General features: G+C 38.3%; 2 protein-coding genes across 3 annotated transcripts; both read right to left on the reverse strand.

The window, feature by feature from the left end:
• Nucleotides 1-1,249: 1,249 nt before the first annotated feature.
• KLHL41 (kelch like family member 41) lies at nucleotides 1,250-10,506 on the reverse strand. Its single transcript, XM_005152625.3, has 6 exons — nucleotides 8,778-10,506; nucleotides 5,909-6,066; nucleotides 5,709-5,816; nucleotides 5,033-5,218; nucleotides 3,087-3,233; nucleotides 1,250-2,188 (listed from the first exon to the last, which is right to left on the reverse strand). The coding sequence occupies exons 1-6, from the start codon at nucleotides 9,885-9,887 to the stop codon at nucleotides 2,077-2,079; spliced, it is 1,821 nt and encodes a 606-aa protein (XP_005152682.2). The 5' UTR covers nucleotides 9,888-10,506; the 3' UTR covers nucleotides 1,250-2,076.
• A 1,580-nt stretch (nucleotides 10,507-12,086) lies between these two features.
• BBS5 (Bardet-Biedl syndrome 5) lies at nucleotides 12,087-22,421 on the reverse strand. 2 transcript variants are annotated; one of them, XM_005152626.3, is made up of 12 exons: nucleotides 22,311-22,421; nucleotides 20,475-20,557; nucleotides 19,561-19,626; nucleotides 18,616-18,665; nucleotides 17,822-17,949; nucleotides 16,790-16,925; nucleotides 15,698-15,793; nucleotides 15,025-15,087; nucleotides 14,178-14,312; nucleotides 13,913-13,996; nucleotides 12,793-12,816; nucleotides 12,087-12,682 (listed from the first exon to the last, which is right to left on the reverse strand). In XM_005152626.3, the coding sequence occupies exons 1-12, from the start codon at nucleotides 22,370-22,372 to the stop codon at nucleotides 12,581-12,583; spliced, it is 1,029 nt and encodes a 342-aa protein (XP_005152683.2). In that variant the 5' UTR covers nucleotides 22,373-22,421; the 3' UTR covers nucleotides 12,087-12,580. The 2 variants fall into 2 exon arrangements, with proteins under 2 accessions (XP_005152683.2, XP_033921367.1); XM_034065476.1 differs by lacking the exon at nucleotides 22,311-22,421 and adding an exon at nucleotides 21,152-21,306.
• Between the last annotated feature and the right edge of the window lie 1,437 nt (nucleotides 22,422-23,858).

Here is a 23,858-nt window from a genome sequence, read left to right on the forward strand (position 1 = left end):
TGACCATTTGCACCTTCCTGTCACCTTTTTTTTTACCACTCAGTAGTAGAAGGAGATACTTTTTATTGACTGAACAGGAATAAGGACATTAGTGAAAAGCCAATAAAAAAACAACAGAATAGCCCTAAGCTGTAGGGAACTCTCCTCTTGAGGCAGCCCTCACATTTGTGGAATGACTGAAAGTAGTAGATGGCTGCTTATGGTTTCAAAAGGACAAGGGCTCCAAGACATAGAAGACAAGTGATTTGAGAAAACATCATTGAAGGCATAGCACAGAGAAAGACTCTATGCACATTATGTTTTGTAAAAAAAGGAGCAATCATACATACTAGCTAGGATCTCAGGTGGGCTGCAAGTCAGAGGTCTCTTGCATGACCTGGCTTCTGTACAGATGGCCTTCAAGTAGCAACTTTGGAGCATAAGAAAGGTGGCAGTGGTTGTAGCTGAAGTGATCAGTGGTCGTGTGTTTGAGCTGAGCCCTGCTTTTCAGGTATCTGGCAGTCATGCTGTGCCAAGCCAGAATCTTCAAGTCAAGTCATTTATGAATAAAGTTATGAGCTTTCACAATGTGAAGAGAATTAAAACTTCTTATGATTGGATTCAGAAAGGGCTTCTGTGAAAAGCACACTGTAAGAGCATTTCAGTAAAATGTCCTGCTTTGGATCCTTTGCATTCATTCTTAATTAAATCAGCAGGTGTTAGAGCAGATGTGCTGGTGTAAGCCAATGATTTAACTGAAGCCAATAAAAAGATGCTAAGATCACCTGAAGGTTTGGGTATTAAAGAGGATGATAAGACACATGTCCCACACACAGATCAAGTACCAGTCCACAGTAACATATTGAAAGGACCTATGATGGCTGCATCTTTGCCACATTAACCTCTGTCTCCTAGAAAGGCAGTGCAAGGGGTCATTTGGTAATTGAAATTGCTATTCAGTCAGGTGAGGTGAGTGGCTTTTCCAGTTTTCCTGCTACATCAGTTGTAATAAGATTTAGATTTATGACATCCTTTAGATTTATGACACCCGCTTTGTCCAATAGAGAAATCCTTCAAAGAGATCCTTTATAGAAATGATGGGTATGATCTCCTTCAAGGAAACTGAGTGCTCTGTTTTGGGCAATCTGTGTCCTGCCAATATGACAGTGATGATGAGCTGATCACTAAAAGAGACACCACCAAGTGATAGTTTTATAGTTTTAAAAACAAAGTTTAATTGTTAAAATTTTCAACATCAAAATGCATCAACTCTTTATTAGATGAAAAAGTCCTCTGCTGTGTTTGCTGATGATCTAGGACTTTTTCATGAATTCTTGTTAATGGCCTCAGATCTCTGAGAAAAACTTCCATAAAATATTTGCTTTGTAAATAAATATAAAAGCATAAAAAAGTGGAAAAACCTTGTTACCAGAAGCTTAAACAGTAGATGAGACAGTAGAGCTATTAATCTTGTGACCTCCACTCTCCTTCCTCTTGTCTGGCTACACTGCTCTCTTTGGCCAAGAATGGCATTTCTTAGGCCACGCAGTATTAGGCCATTTTTCAACATGCAACTTCAATTCCAGGCTAAATTATTTTTAGAAGGCTCTAATGAAAATATTTTCAAGATATGGCTGAAGAATGCAGGATTTACATATGTTGCTGAGGGGGAATATCAGGCTGTACAAACAGCCAGTGAGAATAGCATGAGCTACCTACTAGTTATATTTAACTTAACAGTTAATTCATAGGCATTGTTTGGAGGATATATCCTGGATTGTCTTAGCATAAGGAAGTCTTAACTAGTTTTACTGGCAATTCCATAGAGTGAAAAATGGAGTTCTCTCTGAAATCTTCATTTATTCTAATAGACATTAATCAGAACTCTTCTGGATTTCAAATGCTGGCAAAAATTCAGTTGTTGGTTAGCTAGTAAACATCTTAAGACTTGGACAAACAGATGAACTGTTTAACAGTCAACAGTATAACTAGTGTATGCTGCTACAAAACTCTGTACAACTGGGGACATTTCCATGCAATAAAACCAGAAGAGCTTATTGAAACTCCCTCACCATATCCTGTATTCCAGCATTTTGTTTACAGTTTTGATAACTTGAAGAGGTTTAAGCGAGTAGCCAGGCAGGAGGCTCCAGTGGCATATCGGATCTCTTTCAGTATGCCAATCCATTCCTTCTTTTCATCATCATACCTAGGTTTAACAAAACAAGGTCAGAATATAACTTCTAAAAATTTGGGTTTGATGCTTCATCACACATAGAATCACAGAATGGTTTGGGTTGGAAAGGACCTTAAAATCATCTCGTTCCAACCACCCCGCACTAGACCATGTCACCCAAGAAATACAGGAAATGGAGGATAGTCGACATGTTGCAAAGGCTTATAGCAACCATCTGTTGAAAGATGGCACAACAAAAGAACTAGAGGACATGTGAGTTGTCCTTTTCCTGGTCCCTAAAGCTTGTTGCTGGCCTGTCATGCTTCTTTAATTACTCCTACAAAAGCTTCTACCTTATGTATCCCTTCTGAATTCCTTCAGATTCTTATATACAAAGATGTTTTTTTCTGGGAATCTTTTCTATCCTTCTGCCAGTTAAACTCCTGAATCTACCTTAGCAACTGAAGAGTCACAGCCAAAGTGTGATGTTTCGTCACTGCCACTGAGATTTAGATTTAAAAAAATAATCTAGCAGATAGGCATTTCTGATTCTCTTGGGACAATTACTCATTTGACTATTGAGACATGACCACGTACAAACCCCTGTGTATAGAGGCTTTTCTGCATAAGAATATCACGAAACAGAGATTGTTTTTTTATGGTACTTTTACAAGGCTAAGCCTGCTAAGAGAGATTGGTAATTTACTCTTTTGAAAAGGGTAGAGCATCTGAAGATCATGACTCAGACTGTTTAAATTAGCAGTAGGCGGAACTAGATATTAGATCCAAATCTCATGTTTATCTCTTACTTTCTGACAAACTCAAGAAGTGCTTTGCAACCTGTGCTATGGTTCATTTCCAGAGTTAAACTGAAACCCTCTGTTTTAGATCTAGCTTTCCACCAGGAAAATGTGATTAAAGTGAAACTTACTTCCATATATCAGTGACTTCATTGGGTGCAAATTCTTTAGATTCAAGCTGAATCATTGCAAAGCCTCCAATAGCATACAAAGCTCCACTTAAGGTGACTAAACTGATGGAACTTCTCTCCTGGGGAAATTCAGGCATTATCTCCCACCTAAGGATGAAAAGAAAACCCTAAGTTAACTAAGACATGACAAATAGTCTACACTGAATTAATTAAAATACACCTCTGAGTTACAAAAATCCAGGTACTAAGGACGTCTTTGAGTGAATGGTTTAATAAAAGGAAACAAATCTGGCATTTAGCAGCAGTTTCAGTGTCTCCATCCCCACAAGAATTACCCACAAGTCTTAAGTGACAGAACTGCATTGTGATGACATCTCTTACTAGATATCCACTTCTTGCAGGTTTCTTAGGCCCATCATCAGCAATATGCGTTATACAGATGTTTTGTTCCCCAGCTACTCTCATTTTTTCTCTATAGTTTCCAAAATGCATATCCATGTCAAGTAGCATTGATATAATCATTTGAGCTTAAAAAGAGTCACTGGAGCTTATTAGCATCCTTTCAACTTTTCTGCCAATTCACACGTAGGAACATATAAACCATACAGACTTCCCACTGCTGAATAATGGCAAAATCAAAACTAATAGGCTAATTGGTCTCTCACTTGCGTGACTTGATTGTAACAAACCAGAGTAAACCAAAGCAAGAACCTGCAGTCAGCATCCTCAAGCAGAAGGTGTTTCTGAACAGTGGAAGAGAAGACTCTGGTAACAAAGTGACCTGTACTTCCTTTTGCTTCTATAGAAGCCATAAAGTCTGAAGTTCCCTCAGAATTACTTCTTTCATAATTCACATTTTGTATTGGTAAATTCTATAAGCAAGTCTCTTTGGGATAGTATACAGTTAAAGTTTTCATTGTGAGGTTAATGGCTGCAATGCCATCTGTCAGTGGAGACAGCACAGCCCATGTGTTTGTACAATAGAAGTGCTTGTTGATAAAAGATCATCCAGGACCACTTACAAGTCTGAGCTATCATAATAAAGCTTTATGGGTATTATTTTAAATGAAAGTTCATAAGTCAGATGATAGGAAGGAAAAATAGCAAAAATAACAAAAATGAAAATTAAGAGTAGAAAGACATACGGAGGGTATAAAGTCCTGGAAAATCATAAACATTTGAGGGGTGCTGACTGCAAAAGATCATCTGTGTTGTGAGGAAGAGCATTGGAAAGTTTCTGGACCAAATAAGTGAGCTAATTTCATGTATGACTTACTCTTTTTGTCATTACTTTTTCTTTACAGTAATTCATAGCATGCACTTAAAACTGAAAGTCTTCCTGGAGTTTTCATATTAAATAAATAAGCAGAATTACTTGCCAGTCAGTAACTAGTAGTAAACAGTATTTGCTGTGACAAAGTGCATGAACAGCAAGACATCACAAAGCCATACACCTGAAGGACATTCAGCTAGTCCTGCTCAGGGACCTGATTTCTCTTGCTGGGAGTTCATGTTTCATGTCAGTGCTGCTTCAACTAGATAGTGCGGCCCCTGCCCATCTCTCCCACTTTTCCCCTGTTATGCCAGCACACATAGCATAATGTGGCTGTGTGGTCAACAAGACTAGGAAAGTAATCAGACTTTAAAAAACCCAAGAATAGAGGGTGGGTTATTTTTGCTACATGAGCTCTTTGATCATGTTTGCAATATAGCTATACTAGCATAGAACATGCACATGGGGGCAGGAAAAATGGCCAGAGATACTGGTTCTTTAAGCTGCTGCTGCTGTTGCTGTTGCTATTGCTGTAGATGTGAATGTATACCAAGCGTGTCAGTGGGAGTATAGGCACTTGGAACACCTTTGTGACTCAGCTCAGGGCTCCTAGAAGTGGTTTTACCTAGATGGCAAAACCCTTGCTTTAAAATAGTTTGAATGTTGTACTCACTTATTGGTGGTCAGATCAAAAGCTTCAACAGATGCAGTAAGGCCTTCTTCAGTGACACCACCTGCAATGACAATCTTGCCCTTATGGATAGCTGTTCCAAACATTGAGCGAGCCACTTTCATTGGAGCCAGGTCTCTCCAGTCTCCTTTCTTGGGATTGTATACAAACAGTCTATTAGTACATTTCCTAGGGAGGAAAAAGAAAACCTGTATTCATTCTATGGAACTTTTGGCTTGTTCCAAGCGAGACCTAGTTGTAGTGGATTGTGTGGGTTTATTATCACACCTCTCTCCCCTCCATGAGATCCTTTCTTGTATCTCATCTAGGAATATTTGCATGTCTACAAAGCACTAATCACATCCATAGAACTAATACTTTCAATGAGGGTCCTCATAGCTATGTATTACTAATGTGTCTGCAATGTAAGTAAAATTTCCCTTGGAATAAGTAGGGTTATTTTAATAACTAGTTGGGATTACAAGTTATATGCAATTTTTCCTTATAATGAAAAAGATATTGTATGTGCCATAGCATGTTCCCCTCTGCCAGAATGTTAGCAATCTGAATCCAGAGATGTAAAAAAGAGCAACCCTAATTTGTGAGGGTGAGAACATATAATCTATAAAGACCAACCAAATAACATTATAAATCATCATGAAAAGACTTAGAAACTCACTTATCATCAGTTTTTCCACCAAGACAATATATCAGTCCATTGTTTGAGATAGTAGCATGGCCATATACTTTGATGGGTAGTTTTTTGATCTCACCCCATTTCATTGCACTGGAACAAGAAGAGTATCACCGTTAGGCTCTTTCAACTAACAATGGGCTAGTTACATGTCCTCAGTGGGCAGAATTAAATTGTCAACATACACAGGATCATAGCACAATCCTGAATCTAGAGACTCCTCTGTGCGAAGATCCTTGCCTGCAATTACATAGATCTTGCTGTCGGACTCTCCCAGCCCGAAGAGACACCTGGCTGATGGCAGTGGAGGAAGGGCAACCCACTCACCAGCGATGCTATCCAGCTGAAAGAGCATCAGAACAGGAAGTGTTAGGAAAGACAAATAGTAAAAATCCACACAATGAACACTGTTCCACAAAATTAATCTAACTGCAATCAGTGCCCCTGAACAGCTCATCTGCCTGCCTGAACAATCTACCCCTCCCTCAGTGCAGCTAGTGATGATGACTTCTACCCAACTCTGCTTTATGGTGCTGAGACACAGCAGTCAATACCACACAGCTCTCTTTGCATCTTCTCACCCTCACAGTTTTTTTGCCCCATTATTAAACTTCTTCCTTGTTTTAAGATCCATCATTCTGAGTTCCCTATCACATGTTGGAAAGAACAAATTGTTCTTCTACCACCCTGAAGAAAGTAGACACTCCTGCTATTCCACAACTATGCATTTAGCTGGTTGTGCTTGTTGCTGCAATGGGAGATGCCAGACATCCTCACGCCATTCTTAATCATCAGCAAATGTCACAGATGTTTATTCTGCAACCCCTACAGCAAAAGACATGGTGTTTCATCACAAATACCCTCAAAAGCTCCTGAGATCACTGAAGGTGCAATGAATAAAGACTTCATTCCTAAGCAAAAAGAGCAGGCAGTGCAGCTCCCTTGGCAATAATGTTGATGTAATCCCTATTGAAGTACTCCCACGGCAGTTTCGATTCACATTCAGTATGCTGAAAACACCTAAGGAGAAGCAGCAGAAGGAGGAGAGAAGAAAAAGCAGACAAATGAAACAAAACACTGTTTTCCTAGAACTGTGGTGCTCAATTTTTGTTTTGATCTGAGAATTTGCAATTGAACTTGAATGCTTTCTAAAATTCAAAAGAGTATCTACCTTCTCTCTTCTATTGCATATAGATTTGATTCATTATGTGCAGGAAGGGAAAGTAAAATGCAAATTTGCACAAATGTAGAGGCATTTGATAGAAAGCAAGAGAAAGCTCAGCCAAAGCAGTCAGGTCTGGGTTTAGCTCTGTGACAAACTTTTCCAGATATATGTTTCACAGTCAAGGTCTCCATGCTAAAATGCACCTCCCAGCTTTGATAGACCACCCCTACTGGACACCCCTGTTGTTTTATTGCAACAGTGACATTTAGTTCGTTGACAGGGAATACCCCAGCAACTGTATCTGGGTGGTTTAATGAGGAGAAGATGTACCCATCACAGACCATAGCATGCTAGTTAATCACTCTTGAAGATGACGTACCTACTGATACTGGCATAAACTAGTCATGCATTTTTGAGGCAGTAGCAGCCTTGTTTTCTCCTAGGTTGCTACCAAATAAAATGGTAACAGGAGCTTCACTGCTGGAGCAAGGGAGATCAGTGAGTGCAAATCGGTTTGGCACCACATTAGCATTTTAGAGGGAACAACAGCCACATGGGTAATGCAGACAAGTGTTTTAACTATAGGCAGCAGCAGCAAGGAAACTTAAAGATGACAAGCAAAAGATCAGGATTTCAGGAAACGTACATAGACACATAAAGTAGGATTCTGAAAACTTTATCAATTTTTAATATCAATCTTCAGGTTAAGTTTTTCAGAGGCCCCTTCCTAGTAGCCTGAGACATGGACTGTTTGTTTCTGGATATTATGACATCATATTACACTATGACATCAACACAGTATTTCTGTTAGAATAATATTTCTGCAACAAAGTTTGCACTTCAGTGGTCAGTGTTTCACACCTACATAAGGAAATGAAACAGTGCTAATCCCTCTCTAGCAAACTAAGACTTCCCTCTCATAGGCATAACAAATGCCTGAAACCAGCTCTTTCACTGTGTACGAAATTGTAGTAAGCCATACTCCTACAAACACTTAATATTTGCATTTTTTAATATCTGAAGGCTTCAAAATTCCATCACCGCTTATTACTCTGCTTTATTTCATATTTGAATAAGGACCTACTTTCATTCTCTTAGGCCTAAAGATGGGATGTGGCCAGTGGCATGTTGCATAATTTGTTGGCAGATAGTTTAAATATGCCCCCAAGCATGTAGGCAGGTAGCTCAAACCACAACAGGTTATGGTGTAAGCATGCCAGATTGTAGTTTTGCTCATTTTTCTGAAACATGTTGTACAAGTTACAGTTTGTATTAATCGGCCTTATACAGATTTACAAAGATATAAAATTATGCTTTTGGTTGAAAGATGGTATTTAGTTTACTGCCATTGACAGTTTGCCAAGAAAACAACCTTCTACAGCTAAATTCTGTATTTTTAGAATGCCCTCCTGTTTCCAATGTTGATGCGACAAAAGGACTGCTGGAATTTTATCGACAAAAGTGGTATTTAAAATACACACATTACTGCTGCCACAAAAATAGTTCAGATTCAGAAAAAATAAAGGCATCTCATTGGGTCTAAAGCAGCAAAACACTCTGCTGTCATGGAAATTAACAGGAACTCACAAAAAGTGTTTTACAAAAGTATTACTAGGCTTAAATTTAGGCATGTGTACCATGAAAAATCTGGGCCTTAAACAATGAAAGCCAGTGTCTAGATATAATACACTACTCTTACTCATCTCTTTCAAGATCTCACCGGGGCTTGATCTTGAAAGAGAAGATGCAAGTCCCTTGGTTTCATTTATCTCTCTGAGAAAGCAATAGCTCTTTACAGATACTTCTCTCCATTGACTGTGCAGAGAGACTAAACAACTCACAGTAACTCTTACAAGCACCTGTTTTTGCACCAGTTATGAAGCTTATACCTGGAAGAAGTACGACTGGAAAGGCTGATCCTTGTTCTCCTCTTCCACATACAGTCCTCCAACAATGTAGACCTGATTTTGTTTGGTGACTATACTGGAATGATTTCTGGGAATCTGTTCTGCCAGGGCTGCTAGGTAGCATTCGTTTTCAAGAGGATCATAAGCTACTGCAGCAGTGTCATTAACCAGAAGTATTAGGTCTTTGACAAACATGCCATGCCTGGGAAGGTCATTCAGGTAGCCAGGCAGTAAATCTTCATCTCCTACATCGCCGTTCACCTCCCCTTTGGTTGACTTTTCTGTACTTTTGCCAGAGTCAGGCAGTTTTCCAGCAAAAGCATCCTTAATAATCTTTACTTTTTTCTGGAGGTCTGAGTTGCTTTTGATTATATCATCCTTCTCAACATGTTCTTTGAAATATTTTTCTGGCATCAGACGAAAACGTATACAGTCAAAAATTTCCCCCAGGCTCTTTACTCGGTTCTCCTTATCTGTTCGGACCCATTTCATTACTGCTTCAAATACCAGTTCTTCCTTCTCTACATTTAAGCTGTCAGGCGAAATAACTGAGATAAGTTCATGCGGGGCAAGCTGCATGAAGTCCTCCTCTTTGCAGATCTGCACAAAGTGATCTGAAACAAAATCACGGGCAGAAAATGCAAGTCTTGGGCAATCAAGCAGAACACCCAATCGAAGGATGGCCAGACAGTTACCAATAGCAAGCCTCTTCTGAAGGTAGGAGACACACACAGTGAATACAGAAGGGATCTGAAAGCGACTGGCCAAAGCAAAAATATCTTGCACATTAGAATCATTAAGATCAATACTTGCTGAATAAAGGTATTTGACAATCATATCCAGGATGTTGGGGTCAACATTCTCTAAAACCACCTCCTTCTTTTTTTCTTCATTTTGCTCAGATAAGAAGTACTCACGAAAATAAGGGCTACATGCTGACAGAATCAATCTGTGGCAAGGCAGGCTTCTGTCACCAGCTTTTAGAGAGCAATCTACAAACTTCTTCTCTTCAAGGAGTTCCTTGAGGCCATCCTGAAGAAGGGTGGATTGGTAAAGTCTGAGCTCTTCAGTGAGTTCCCTTTGGGAATCCATTTTGCAAATACTTGGGAAAGGGGAGGGAGCAGAAACCTTTAGCTGTTGTCTGCCCAAAGGTCTGTCTGTAAAAAAGGCAGACCAATGTGCTTTGCCCGGCCTGAAGCCTCTGCAATTTAATCTAGCCAGCTAAATATAGGTACATACTCTTACAGGTCGGAATTTAAGATGGCTGGTTTGGAAAAATAGATCTTCTCTTGCAGCTGTCAAAGAGTGAAAGAAGCAACTGTTGCTTTAGTTGCTATGGTCAGGTTTTGTCACTGTGCTCCACACCGAATCAATGAGATTACATGCAATGTAAGAAATTACTTGAGATGAGTAAGGACAGCAGAATCTGACACTCAGTGAGACAGCCATGAGCAAGATTGTAAATATACGTGTTACCAAATATTCTGAAACAGAAATATTGTTAATCAAGTTGTCAGCTGCAAGTACTGTTCAATTGGTTTCAGAGTTGCTCAATACTTAAAGACACTGAAAACATCCAGAACTTCACATCAATTATCTACTCTTTAAAATTATTTTTACATATCCATGTCACATCTGTGATTTCTTCCAATATTGATAATAAGACTTTGAAATTCATTCCAAGCTTCTTCTTAATATCCATTTGGTTGTATTTATTTGTAAACTGACTCCTACTACTCAGACATTAAAGATGCATTATTTAGGTAAAGTTCTTCTTTCAAAAATAATTTAACATTAAGTCTCCACCCCCTTACTAAACATCAGTCTTTATTTCAGATACTCTGGACATTACCAACCCTTTTAAATTTGACTGTAGAAATGGTGCTAACTGCTGTTAAACTAAACCAAAACCAGTACATCAGAACAGTAGAATAGAGAATGAAACACATGTAATCAGAAAAGTTGTTTGAAAAGTGAATGTGAATTTAGAAAAATTATGTTTATGTTGAACATTTTACAATTTAGACTGGGCACATTTATATTTTTATTTACGGGTCTAATGCAGAACCAAAACAAATCTGAAATTTTAAGCTGTTTAATGTACCTTGGTGAAGGACTGTATTTTGCCCATATCACGATTGCTTTTTACTCATATGGTAAAATGGTCATTAAAAGTAAGAGAAACAGGATCAAAACGCAACTGTTTGAATGCAAGATCTACAGCGAGATATAACATTATCAATGTTTATTGAAATAGTGATTGCTTTTCAACATAGGTGGTATTTCACTAAAATACATACCTTGAGAGACTTCTGACAAACACCACAATTACATTCACGCCACAGTTACTTTACTATTAACAGTCAGCTGCTAAAACAACAGCTGAGAGGAGAGCTCATTTGACTTTTTCCACTTATAGAAAATAGCGCAGAGGTCTTACCTCACTAGAAAACGTAACAGCTGCATCTTCCTTTAAACAATAAATGACTCATTTCTCTCTAATACATAACATCAGAAAGGTCTAATGACTCAGACACAGAAGCTATTTGTGTGTGCACTTTTTTCCAGACCATTCCTTCAAAAACAGCTCTAGGAAAAAAAAAAAAACCAAACCAAAAAACCCAAACACTAAACAAAACATCAAAAAGAAAGAAAAAAAGAACTGTATGAAGATATCTGAAACACAATGAAGTAAGTATCTGGAATGATATGTGCTTACATGCTGAACATTTAACAAGATTATGAGACATCAAAACTAGTATTTGGAACAGTATTGCTTTTTGTCAAAGTTATCAGTAACAGCACAGCTGCAATGACACAACTGATATGCCTAGATACAAAATGTTCTGCATATGTGTCGTGGTTACGGACCTCTGATTTAGATGTAATCCTTATGGGAAAATACATCACTGTATAGAAATATGTGACTTCTTTAAATTGAGCATCAAACTATAAACCACACACTGCCCTATCTCTAATGGTGGTCTTCATGTATGAGGAAGAGGAGTCTTCCTTTTCCAACATACTTGCAGATAAAATGACTAGTGTTGGCTGGTCCTGGCAGCCCATTGCAGGGCAGTATATAAACACATGGGTCATGGAGTTGTAAAATAAAAATAAATGGTGGGTCCTTTCCAACCCTAACTATTCTATGATTCTATAAAATGGTGGCTGAAACACCATGGTGGACCCTGTGTTGTTAGGGGAAGGGAATTCCTGCTCTGACTACCTTCTGGGGGAAGCAGGATGGGATGGCTGGTCCTGTCTGTCACAAGCCTGAAAACATCTGGGTATGAGTGTGTCAAAACCCACAGTCAGCCAATCAAAAGCAGAGTGAAAATGTGGCATATGACATTTTACGTAATGGCAGTGGAAATAAAATGGGAAGGAACTTCCAGGTCCTCACAGCCTGACAGAGGAGGGACTTCCTGGGGCCTTAAACTGTGGGACCAGAGGAAGGGCAAGACGTCTGAGGCTTGTGGAATGTGTGAGTGTCTGCAGAGGGCACAGCCTCCACCAGCAGCTGGGGCCATGCTCCTTCTTACATTAGATACTGGTAGTCCTCCAGCTCTTTACACAACCTAATAAATACAACACTTTTACACATACAAGGGTTTTGAATAATCTTTCCTTTATGACATATCCTGAGGTCATACTATTCAATATTTACCCACTCTTTGGCATGTTTACTCTGATATTTCTAAATTATCTTCTACAGATCTCATAAGCACAGTAAGAACTGAGAGTCTTTCCTTGTTTAAGAAACAAATACGTGACAATCTGAATCAGGGTATTACTTCCCAGAGTCCCTGGAGTGTGAATCCATCCTTTAGCTTCTCTATCGCAAGTCCTAGTTCTTCTGAAAAAACAGGCTCCCCGTCATGTTGCTTTTTGGAATGCATGAAGTATGAGAGAAAATAAAGCAGAAGGTAATTTGTAATTTTATTATCCCATTTTAACAACATGAATTTGGTAGTATGAAAGAAGCTGTTCTTACCTTGTTTTCATCAGCAAAGTAAGCCTGCAAAAGAAAGGTAAAAAAAAACCCTCAAAATATTGGGAAAAAAAGTCTAAAACCAAATCTGCTAATAATTTCTTGTGGTTAAAACTGTGTTTGCTAAACTGTCTTCAACAAACCAGTCTGTGTAAGGACAGGGTTTTTCCTATGTTGAAACAGAGTTCTAACAGGAGTTGGTGATTATGTTGTTTTTCATTAAATACCAATCTATGAGGTTTCCATCATAATAAACAAAGATTCTTAAATGGTAAAATATCCATATTATGTTTGTTACACTGAAAAATAAAGTGAATAAAATGTTAATATGAATACAAACTGACAGCATCCTAGCATTTCTTGCCTCACGTGCAGCAGCATCTACTATTAAATTTCAAACCCTAACTTAAGTATCAAATTTCAGTTACCATCATATTCAATCTAAGAAACAAACATAGAGTAAGTGAACAATTAACCAAATTTTTCTACTCTCAGACAGAATCTGGGAAAGAGGTACAATCTTTCCCATTCTGTGTATGTGGAAATTCAGTCTCAAACTTCAGGCTATCAGTTCTCAGTCATGTAGTCAGGTGTTACTAGATTGTGGAGTAAATTTGGAAATTCCTCGAAAGAAACACTGTGGACAAACAGGAATACAGTTTGCTAAACTGTATCGTTAGGAGTGCAAAGGTTGTCAGGAGTGACCCAAAATTGCTGCTGTTCTAAAAATCTTTCAATCAAAACTTTTGAATTTTAGATGAATGCTGAGCATACAGATAACACCATCTATTAATCTGCTCCGAGAAGGAAGACTTGTTTTAATATAATGTATTTGATTATATTATATTATACTGCTAGTTTTCAAGTTATTCCTGATCTTAACATGTTGAGAAACTACACACAACTATTACTTTAAATACCTACTACTAATTATATTGAATAATAGTTTGTTCTTAAATTAAAAATCCATACACAGAATAAGTACCTGTAGTGATTAGCATTTTGAATAAAAGGTGTGCAGATGTGTTTTAAATATAGACAGTTTGATTGTAGCTTATCTTTAAAGGAGGATTACAGCTTTACACTTGAATAACCAAACAAGAAGCATTTTACCACAGCTTACCACAAATGCATCTGTATGCTCATCAGCTTCTATTTCCACATCATCTTGAACCTGCTCCACAGTTAGATCTTCAAGAAGTTGAGGCTGCAAATTAAAACACTGGAGTAAGTAAATCATAGAATGGTGTGGTTTGGAAATGACCTTAAGATCATCTGGTTCCAAACCCCCAAGCCATGGGCAGGGAAATCCACATATCTAATAAGTTTAATACATTTTTATTACTGCTGTTAACACAATAGTGTATCTAATTTAAGTAGTAGAGTACCTTTTCTTCCATTTCATAATCCACTCCAAATATAGGGTTAGCAGAATAAACTCTGTGAAGTGAATTAATTTCTTTCACTGCCTCCTGTAGTTTCTCCACAGGGTCTATTTTAAAACCAAGGACATATCCTCCACTCTATATAACACAGAAAAAAAAAAAAACAAACAAAACTACATTTACCAGTGTTGCTTACTCTTAAACCAACTTTTTTCTCTGTTATAAAAATGGGCAACAAACTTTTTGCACAGAAAATCACAAGCAAACGGGTGGGAGAAATTCAGAAGTGATACTAATTCAGAAGTGATATTAAGTGATTTATTCCTAGCTATTCAGCTAGTCAGCCTGTTAGAGCTTGATGTTTTTATTAAAAAAAAACTTTCAGATACACTAAATAAAGTTATTTCAACTTTAAAAATAAATCCTATCATTGAAACCATTTCTGATTAAGGCCAAGTTGAAGAAAAGTAATATTGTCTCTTAGACCAAAACACATACAGAAGTGAAAAAGAATAAAAATAGTGGTCTTAATTAAGTATAGAAGTAATTAGATCCCAAAGATAATCTGACAGAAAATACTGTTTAACACTATTATTATGAGTTATTTTACTTAAGCAGTCATGCTGGCTTATTGCTGCTTTGCTTAGAGAAACTGACTCACAACAGCCATATCGACCAAAACACACAGACATTTTAAGCAGTGTAGAGGGCTTTTCAAAAGCTGTGTTCAAAAGGCCCCAGAGGAGGAATACTAAGTACCTTAAAAGTAGCCCTGTAATATTTTGGAATTAGGCAACTATTATATATGAAAATGTAATCAATGAAAAAAAAGGCTATTGAAGGCTCTTACCTGCTGAGAACTCTCTATCACAAGCGCCAAGCCAAACTTTGAGTCTCTTATTTTTATTGAACGCTAATGGTATAGAGGTAAAAACGTTTTGTTAAAGATTTTGGAATTACTTGATAAAAATCTGCTTTATCTTTTTTCTTTTTTTTTAACACTACTTATTATAATTACTGGTTCTGGAAGCTTGGCTGCCAGCATTCCCTCCCATTTACCACTACAAATCTGAACCTCGGGGAGCAGTGTCTTTATCAGGAGTGGTAACAGTTAATTTCTGAACATCAGGTACACAAATCATTAATCCCAGTGTACATAGGTGGCATGAAGCATCACCATAAATAGTTTGATAATTGGATATGCAAGCCATTTTCAACATCTGTACCTGCCAGTGAAAGCTCCCAGTTAATCTGGACAGGAAAAACCCAACCCAAATCACAACCAAACAACAAAAAAACCCCAACAACAAAAAACCCCAAACACAAAAACCTCTACAACCTGCCCCCCCACACCCCCCAAAAAAATAAAATCTAAACAAACAACCCTACCCTTTGGTTGATGCTGGTAAGAATAAATTGCACCCTGACTGTGGGACATGAAATATTAATTTTGATCAGCTGGGAGTTTTAACTGAATACTTGAACTTATGCCAGTTCATTTTGAAAATGGTTAAGACACTTACGATTTGTAGATACGGTATGCTGACATTAAAGCTGTCATTCATATTTGCATGCCAAACTATTCTCACATTAGTAATAAAAAATGTTCCCAAATTTCCCTATTAAAGAAAAGACATGTTAAAACTGCTCTGAAGTATACAGCCTTTTTTTTCGTTCCAAATAAAATGATTGCTGTTACTCATTCAAATATGACCAGGACACAGCTTCATATTTAGTTCAATAAAAGCCTGATCATTTCCCACCAAAACCAGTCAAAATGCTTCTGTTGATTATAAGGGAACAAGAGCCAATCTTTAAATGACACAGTGCCCAAGTGGTGAAAATAGCTGGGAGCACCCATTACTGCAACTAAGTAGGATCAAATCCCAGCACAGCAGACCTCATGGGAGTACATGAAGCGTGTGAGCATGTTCTTAACTGTACAGATCTGGAATTGGTGTATAGCGTAAGTACAATGGCATGTGGGTTAAACTTAGGCAATTGTGGAGATGTGTGCCAAGGGAATGGAGAGGAAAGAACTTTTTAGCTTGTTAGGAAGGATCTTATTTCCATTCTGGACTAAAATTGCACAGGCAGAAATAACAGCTCCCACTTTGTTTCATGGCTCTGGGAAATACTTGCAACTAATGCCCTGTAAAAGAATATTAATGTTTTCTATTTTTTCCTTATAGTCTTTATTTTTCCATATTTTAAGACATAGATTCCTATTCCAATTCCATTTCCAATAATCAAAAGACAATATAGTCTTACACTGTAGTCAAAGGTGCATGTAAATTTATAGATACTCAGAGGAGGACTTTGGAAACAACATGATTGTCCTTCAGGATGATACAGAGCTTTAAAAATAGATAAATATATCTTTTTAACAGGAACTGGGTATCTAGTTCCTTGCATATTAGCAATGTCAGTAGACTTCACGTTGCCAAAAGAGACTTTGTTGTACGGAGTAACAAATATATGGGACCAGCTTCTCCACACGCATCAGCTGATGAACTGAATTAAGGGCAATTCCTCTGAGGTTACAAAACCAAAACATTGAAAGCCAAAACATTTTAATGTTGCTGTAGTCAGCATAGTCTCATTTCTCACTATACCTGGTCACTTGACAAATTCCAAACTCCATTGATTTTATCATATATTTGTTCTTGTGGTAGTAATCTCAGTTGCTTGTTCTGAATCAATGCACTTCTCAGCTTCAGATCACGATACATTTTAGAAGTTTCATAAGCTCTGCAAAAAATAAAACATACACATGACCATTTAAGCATTTTCTATTATCTTTACTGTTTGCTTCAGCACCAATATGAAATGCTGTATATTTCCAACTTTTTTCATCATCACGTTGCACAAAAATGAAGAGTACTATTGAAACTTCATCAATGTAAAACATTACATTTTACTTTTCCTTAATGAAGTTATTTATAAATGTTAAGGGTTTTGGGGGCATCTGTTTTGATCTCCTGTACTCGTCACGTGCATACTATTTATTTCTTTTCCTTAAAACTAATCTCTCAGCTTCCATTGCAAAGAATAAGTCTTCTGAGTCTCATGTTATAGAAGAATTCTTTTTTCACTGCTGCTTAAGTCACAACCAACCAATATACATACACCTGTTTTCCTCAGCTCTTAAATAGAAACCTCTGGTAATGTTTTATATACCAATTCATCCAGATGACTTACCTTTAGGTGGGAAACATCCACTCTTTTGTCATCAATTAGAGTTTTGACTAGGATGTAACTTTTTTGGGGGCCATTAAGTGGTCCAAAATTACAGTAAATTATTATAGACAGAAAATATAGGTAGAAAATGCACATTGAAATTAGCTCTTTCGTGGTTTTATTTGTTCCAATAGTTTATACACACAATGTGTATAAACTGTGATCAATGACTGGTATTAATTGACATTAATTTTCATTATACACAGTTACCTACTAGAATATGGGATCATTCTCTCCCTTCCTTCTAGAGATTGTGTTCTACTCTGTTGGGAAAGTTTTCTGAATGTTAAGTAAATAATTATATATTAACATATGGTATCATATACTTGGTCCATCAACAACAGTAATCCCACATATTTAATTCATTGAATTTTATAAATGAACAAACACTATTTTAAGTATGCTACCTGTGCACAGCAATAACTGAAGTGAAGAGTCTGGGACTCCCAGGGACAACATTGGTAAATATGAACTCAAACCGGGTATTGTTACATTTAGTCAATATATACAGAGCTTCTGTCTGCCCTCGTAATTTCTGTAAGGAAGAGATGAAATTTAGCATTTTGACAATACAGTAGCTTGACTGTACTTGACATAAATAATCTTGACATATTTTTAAAATTCTTTTTCTAAATAGTATATCTGAATATGTAATCCTGATTCTACCACTGCTCTACTGCTGTCTTCAACTGAACTAGGGTTGGTTTTTTTTTTTGAGAAAGCAGCAATTCCATCAACAGTAAAACTATGAAGCCTGCCTGCTATATAATTGCAGTATTATGACTGAAACAGTATTTTTGTGTTTGTTACTATGTAGCTGCCCAGGGGGGCCTACATAATCTCCCCTTCTTCGCTTCACAGTTGCATGAAATTCAAGCTATGTATTGAAGAGCTTTCTCGCGCAAAATTAGTGCCTATCTAGACTATCGTTAATTTTAGACACAATGAACCAACATGTGCTTGACTTACCTAGGGGAGAAGAAATCACCACTGTGATTACACCAATTTTACTGCCTTAGGAAGCTGACTAAACCCACACTCCCATAAAAATGTACGTTCTCAACTTTTAAACTATACTTCCATTACGATTCTATTACTGTTCTTGCAAGTAATTTTTCAGATTATTATTGAAATACACTGCAATAGGTATAAACAATGAATTACAGCTTTATTATTCTAAGAAGTATTTTTTGAAACTTACTGAGTTGGCAGTTCTTGTAGTTATATTTATAATGCAATTGTAACCAACAGCTAAAAGTTAGGGGAGGAAAAAAAAAAGAATAGTTTTGAGAACAAGACAAAATAAGTCAAAATAACAAAGTATAACATTGAGTTTTGTAGCACAGCTTTGGGTGCTATTTGTGAGAATTACACAAGTGTGGTTAATGGTCTGGGCCCTCACCACAAAATCAAAGACTAATCTAAGTTGGAAGGGACCTTGTCCTTTTTGTACCAGGTTATCTGGTCCAATGCTTTTGTCGAATCTGGACAAACTCTATCCGGCTGCTCAGGGTACTGTCAACTGAGTTTTGAATATTTCCAAAGAAGGACATTCCACAACCATCTGGGTTACGAACAGAAGACAGATTTTCAGTATTGCCTGGCTACTGGGAACTGAGCCCTTAAAATAATTTGGGCACAAAATGAGGGCAAATGAAATTAAATATAAGTAGTCCTATTAGCTACTCATACAGTTAAAATTAGAAGCTTGTTCAGGGCTTACAACAGTAAATCTGGAAATGCAAGCATTCGTGGGGAATAAAAACTGTAGGATAATACAGAATGTGACTAGTAAACAGGTGGCAACAAGAAGTACGAGTAAAGCAGGATGTAAAGAAACCCAAACTTTTGTTTTTTTTGAGAAAAATAATGAATCCCACTTAACGCCAAATGAAAAATATGCCTAAAGTACTCTTCAACTTCTATTTTAAGAAACTAACACTGAATATTAATATTTTGCTATGAATTATTATAACAGTTCCTACATTACAAAGAGATTCATTAGTAACAGTTTATTTACACTTCACAGAGCAACAGAACTATACCTTACTATTCGATACTGCAATCAATACAGTTGTGAAAGAACAGTATGCCACCACAAAGGAAACAAGAACTTTGCAGTTGTTTAACAGGAGATGATACTTACAGAGATTGACTCTGGGCAATGACAGTGAGCGCCAAATAATCCGCAAATTTGTCACAAGCAGTCTACCTGAAAAGAAGGAGTGTAAGTATTTTTAATCTGAGGAATTTCAATTCAGTTAAATGTTCCATTCTGCAGTACATTACCTCTAGACTTGAAACACCAGAATATTCCTTCCCCTTGACAGGAAAAAAAAAAAGCACAGGACACCCCAGCAGGAAAATCACAATGCTTTTTTCTCTTGAATGCTCAGAGAGAAAATCCAGCAAGGAACAGATGGAACAACCTCTCATATATACCAGCATTCCTCAAAACCAAACCAAGAATGGTTACTGATTTCACATCTGCCTGCCTATGGTAAAAATGCAGAGACACAAACTGTACAGAACTGCTCTGGGGAGGAGAAGGGGAAGGCAGTGAGTTAACTATCGCAGCTGTCTTCATGAATAACCTCACCCCTCTATGTCACATGCAAATTTCTTCACTTCTGTACCCTGTACAGCAACCCATCCAACCCCAGAAAGGGTCATCTCAGCTCACTGGCAGCTTCATGCCCTTCCACACTAAATATATATATATATATATTCCTTACTGGTTCAGTTTAAACTAGGTTACAAAAAAACGAAGTATTAAACAGGATTACAGCAAAAGATCACCATGACGTTTAGAAATGGATTATATTTACAAGGTATTCAATTCTAAACAAATTCTGAGACAATATTATCACCTTCCTGTAACTTTGAACAAGAGATCCCATTTGAAAATACTCTAAGGGGAGACAGATCTGTGAAAAAGGGAGGACTTATTACCTGCAACAGACCATTGCTACTGAGCTCAATGGAAACCAGACAGGGCTTTCAAGAACTTATACACATTAAATATTAGAAAGTTTACAATTTCCCCGAGTATGCAGTTACCTCTGTCTCCATTGTTTCCTTTGGTATCTTCAACAGACTCTAAGCAGTCTATAAGGACCTCTCCAGGTCTCATTTTCATTTGTCTAAAAGAAAAAAAAAAAAAGAAGAAAAAGAACCCCTACTGAAAAACAAATTAGATTTATGCTCTAAAAGGCCATTTCTATTTTCCCACTTTGCTGTTCTTCCTCCTTTTTTTTTGCTTAGTGCATCCTATATACAATGAAAAATACACACATGCACACACACACAAATCAACATTATATACCTGAAACTGGTATCACTAAATCTGGCATATGAAGAATATTAATACCATCATCATTCAATTATAACAGTAAATACGTAATTATGTAGTGAGTGTGATCAAGCAAACTATACCCCTAAATTGGGAGTATAAAGTTTGTGGAAATAGGAGGGAAAATCAAGAAGTTGCATTCACATGATTTTTTAGTGGATAGTTTGTTGCCCCTTGCTGTACTTAGAGGAATGTAGTTAGGCTTGAGATAGATGCCAGCAAAGGAATTATCCACAAAGGGTGTGGTTTGGTTTTTTTGTGTGTGTTTTTTTGGTTGGTTGGTTTTGGGTTTTTGTTTGTTTTGTTGGGGTTTATTTTTTGGTTTGGTTTGCTTGTTTGTTTTATTCTTTATTTAACTAGTCTAACTACTTAAATATTTAAGTACCTGTGAATTTTTTGCTGTATTTTAATTGTATTGTGTAAAGCAGCCAAATCTCTTCAGTGTATTGGCATGACAGAAATAAAATACATTATCAGGAGCAGAATTCTATGAGGGACTGTAAGACTGCTGAAGATCAGGACCAAGACACAAAGTATGGACTCAATAATACATCACTAGAATAGCACAAAAGACATTAGACTGGAGTTAGCAAGAATAGTAACAACAGCATTAAATATGGAAGCAGGCTCTGTCTACATCACAATTCTACAAGAAAATAGAGAACTGCTTAAACATTCAAGATACAATTTAATGTTTCTAAAATTACTGCAGGCAGCATATCTAAGGGGCAAAGGGTGCTCTCAGTAGGGTCAAATGAGTAGGAGCAAGATGAAGTGTGATAGCACACTTTCAAACTTCACCCCCAAAATCATCAACCAGCTGCTAATTTGTAGCTCCGTATTACAAAAGCTATGCAGGGTTTTGCCACAGAAACCAGAGCATAAATTTTATGTATAAATGTTATGTGTCAGACAAAGCTCACAACTCATTAGAGGTCAAGGAATGAGGAAACACTGTGTCTCACACTAAAACCAAACCACAGCACCGTACCTGCTACTAGGAAGAAAATTAACGCTATCTCAGCTGAAATCAGGACACAGCTGCCACAGGGATGTCACAGCCCTTCAGCTCTGGCCGCTCACTGACTACACAACCACCATCCGCTTCAGTGCAGTCAGGCTGCCAACACCAAGACAGCTACGCTGAGCCCTATTACCAGTGACTGGAACCATGCCCTCAGACACTTTTGTTTCAGCACCAGCTAACGCTAGGAACAGAGCACCCTTCCCTCAGTCCTCCAGTATCCGAACTTTATTATTTTCCCTTTTCTTTTATAGATTGGGAACGGTGACTACACTTCACTTAACCAGAGCTCCCCATTCAACTGGCCTGAGCCCCAAGGGCCACACAACCCTTTTCCCGCCCTCACAGAACATCACAGTTCCCCCACCGCGCAGCCGCACTGGGAAGGCTCCCAGCATACACCACGCCACTAATGGCGGCCGCGCTCAGACTTTCGGCGTGACAGCGCTTGGCCTACTGACAGCTGCCGGGAGGGCCCCGAAGCCTCGCTGCAAGGGGAGAGCAGGGCAACGGCACTCACTGCGGGGAGATATCGAAGCGGACATCTCTGTCCTCCCACAGCACGTCCAACACTGCACTCATGGCTGCCAACCGCGGCAGGCCGCAGCGACACAGCCCTCCTCTCGCCGAGTCCGCGTGTCGTCCTGGCAACGGGGGGGGGGGGGGGTGTCTGGCGCTCCCTCAGCGATCGGGATTGGCTTCGGTGCTGCACGCGGGGAGGGAGCCCTCTCTCCCGTCCGCCCTCGCCCCGCCCCGCGCTGGTCTGAGGTAGCGGCGGCCGGTGGTGACAGAAGGGAAGGGTGTTTGGTACCGTTCAGTTTGGTGTGTCCCTTGCTACGGCTGTCATCCTTGCAGGGCGCCCGGCGGCGTGGAGGTATAGCCCCGGCACTGTCAAGTGCTCCTCGGGGTTTGCGAACGTTCTGTGAAGGAGAGTGGGATGCTCTGAGTCTTTGGAACATTCCATACGGTAGTTCCAGCTTTTCCTCTCGTCTTAGCTTTGTCTGGTACAAGGAAACACCTGCATTGCCGTGAAGGATTGTCACACCAATTCCCTGTGCAGTTAGGAAACCTGAAGCCTGTGAAATCCTCGCTTACTCAGTAAATTGCATCTTTAAGTCGTGTGTTTGGTTCTTGGTGAGGTTTTTTGTTTGTGGGCTTTGTTGTTGCTTGCTTTTTTTTTTACTAAATGTGATGTATTTTTAGCTTGAAATAACTTGAAAATTGTATCTAGCTGAATTTTACTGGCAGTATCCTACCAATTAAAAAAAAGATTAAGTATGAATCATAGGAAGAAACTCAGTGTTTGGCAGGTCATTCCCTAGAGCTGGTCCCTGAATTGATGAGGAACCCATTGAAAGCCATTTGGAAGTTGATGCAAACTTCATGAAGTAAAAACATTGTAGGTGCTGTCCGTCCCTTCTCTCCCTCTCCCCATGTGGAAGGCAGTGTGATGCCACATCTAGGCAGGCTCACTGCTGAGGGTCTTGAAGTAGGAAGGGTAGTGGGTCTTCAGGCGTGAGGCCACATTCCATCTTTTGTTGCCGATATGCTGAACTTGCCATGTGTTCAGGAAAGAAACCCTCAAACCCAACCAAAGATATTGTCAGGTTTCATATGGAGGAGTGCTCGAGATGTTCAGTCTTGTTAAGGGCTGTGTCAGAAAACCAGTTACCTAATCAGGAGCACATTACACAGTAGGTGTAATTTAGCTGTGAGAGAAGCTTTTAGTCCTGTAAAAGTACCATTACCCTCTCTCTGTCCCGGCAGTAAACCCAGAAATGTTTTATTAGAAAAAAGCTTTTAAGTATCGAGTTAAGTAAAAGGAAATACATCATATACAGGCAGACATAAAGGTAAAAAGCAATATGGCAGTGATGGGCAATAAAGAATACATTCTATGATGTGTTTCAGTGTTTTGAACAGAAGTTTAAGAGGTTTTTTTGACAGATGAAAATACTAAAATTCATTTAAAATTTTGACTTGGCTTTCAGGAGAGAAATGCATTGATGAACACTTTAGACATGAACTAACCTAATTTTGTGATGCCAGCTATTATAATCACTCATAT

This window comes from Melopsittacus undulatus, chromosome 8, assembly GCF_012275295.1.
Source record: "Melopsittacus undulatus isolate bMelUnd1 chromosome 8, bMelUnd1.mat.Z, whole genome shotgun sequence".
Classification (NCBI taxonomy): domain Eukaryota; kingdom Metazoa; phylum Chordata; class Aves; order Psittaciformes; family Psittaculidae; genus Melopsittacus; species Melopsittacus undulatus.

What these genes read in the sequence shown, in the direction of transcription:
- KLHL41 (XM_005152625.3), bottom strand. Translation starts at nt 9,887, where the DNA reads ATGGATTCCCAAAGGGAACTCACTGAAGAGCTCAGACTTTACCAATCC. An exon ending in TCCAGTCGTACTTCTTCCAG is followed by an intron (nt 6,067 to 8,777) that starts GTATAAGCTTCA and finishes ATGCTCTTTCAG; the next exon opens with CTGGATAGCATCGCTGGTGA. An exon ending in GGTGGAAAAACTGATGATAA is followed by an intron (nt 5,219 to 5,708) that starts GTGAGTTTCTAA and finishes TTTCCTCCCTAG; the next exon opens with GAAATGTACTAATAGACTGT.
- BBS5 (XM_005152626.3), bottom strand. Translation starts at nt 22,372, where the DNA reads ATGAGTGCAGTGTTGGACGTGCTGTGGGAGGACAGAGATGTCCGCTTC. An exon ending in AGGAAACAATGGAGACAGAG is followed by an intron (nt 19,627 to 20,474) that starts GTAACTGCATAC and finishes CCTTCTTTTCAG; the next exon opens with GTAGACTGCTTGTGACAAAT. An exon ending in TGATAGAGAGTTCTCAGCAG is followed by an intron (nt 14,313 to 15,024) that starts GTAAGAGCCTTC and finishes TGTGTTATATAG; the next exon opens with AGTGGAGGATATGTCCTTGG.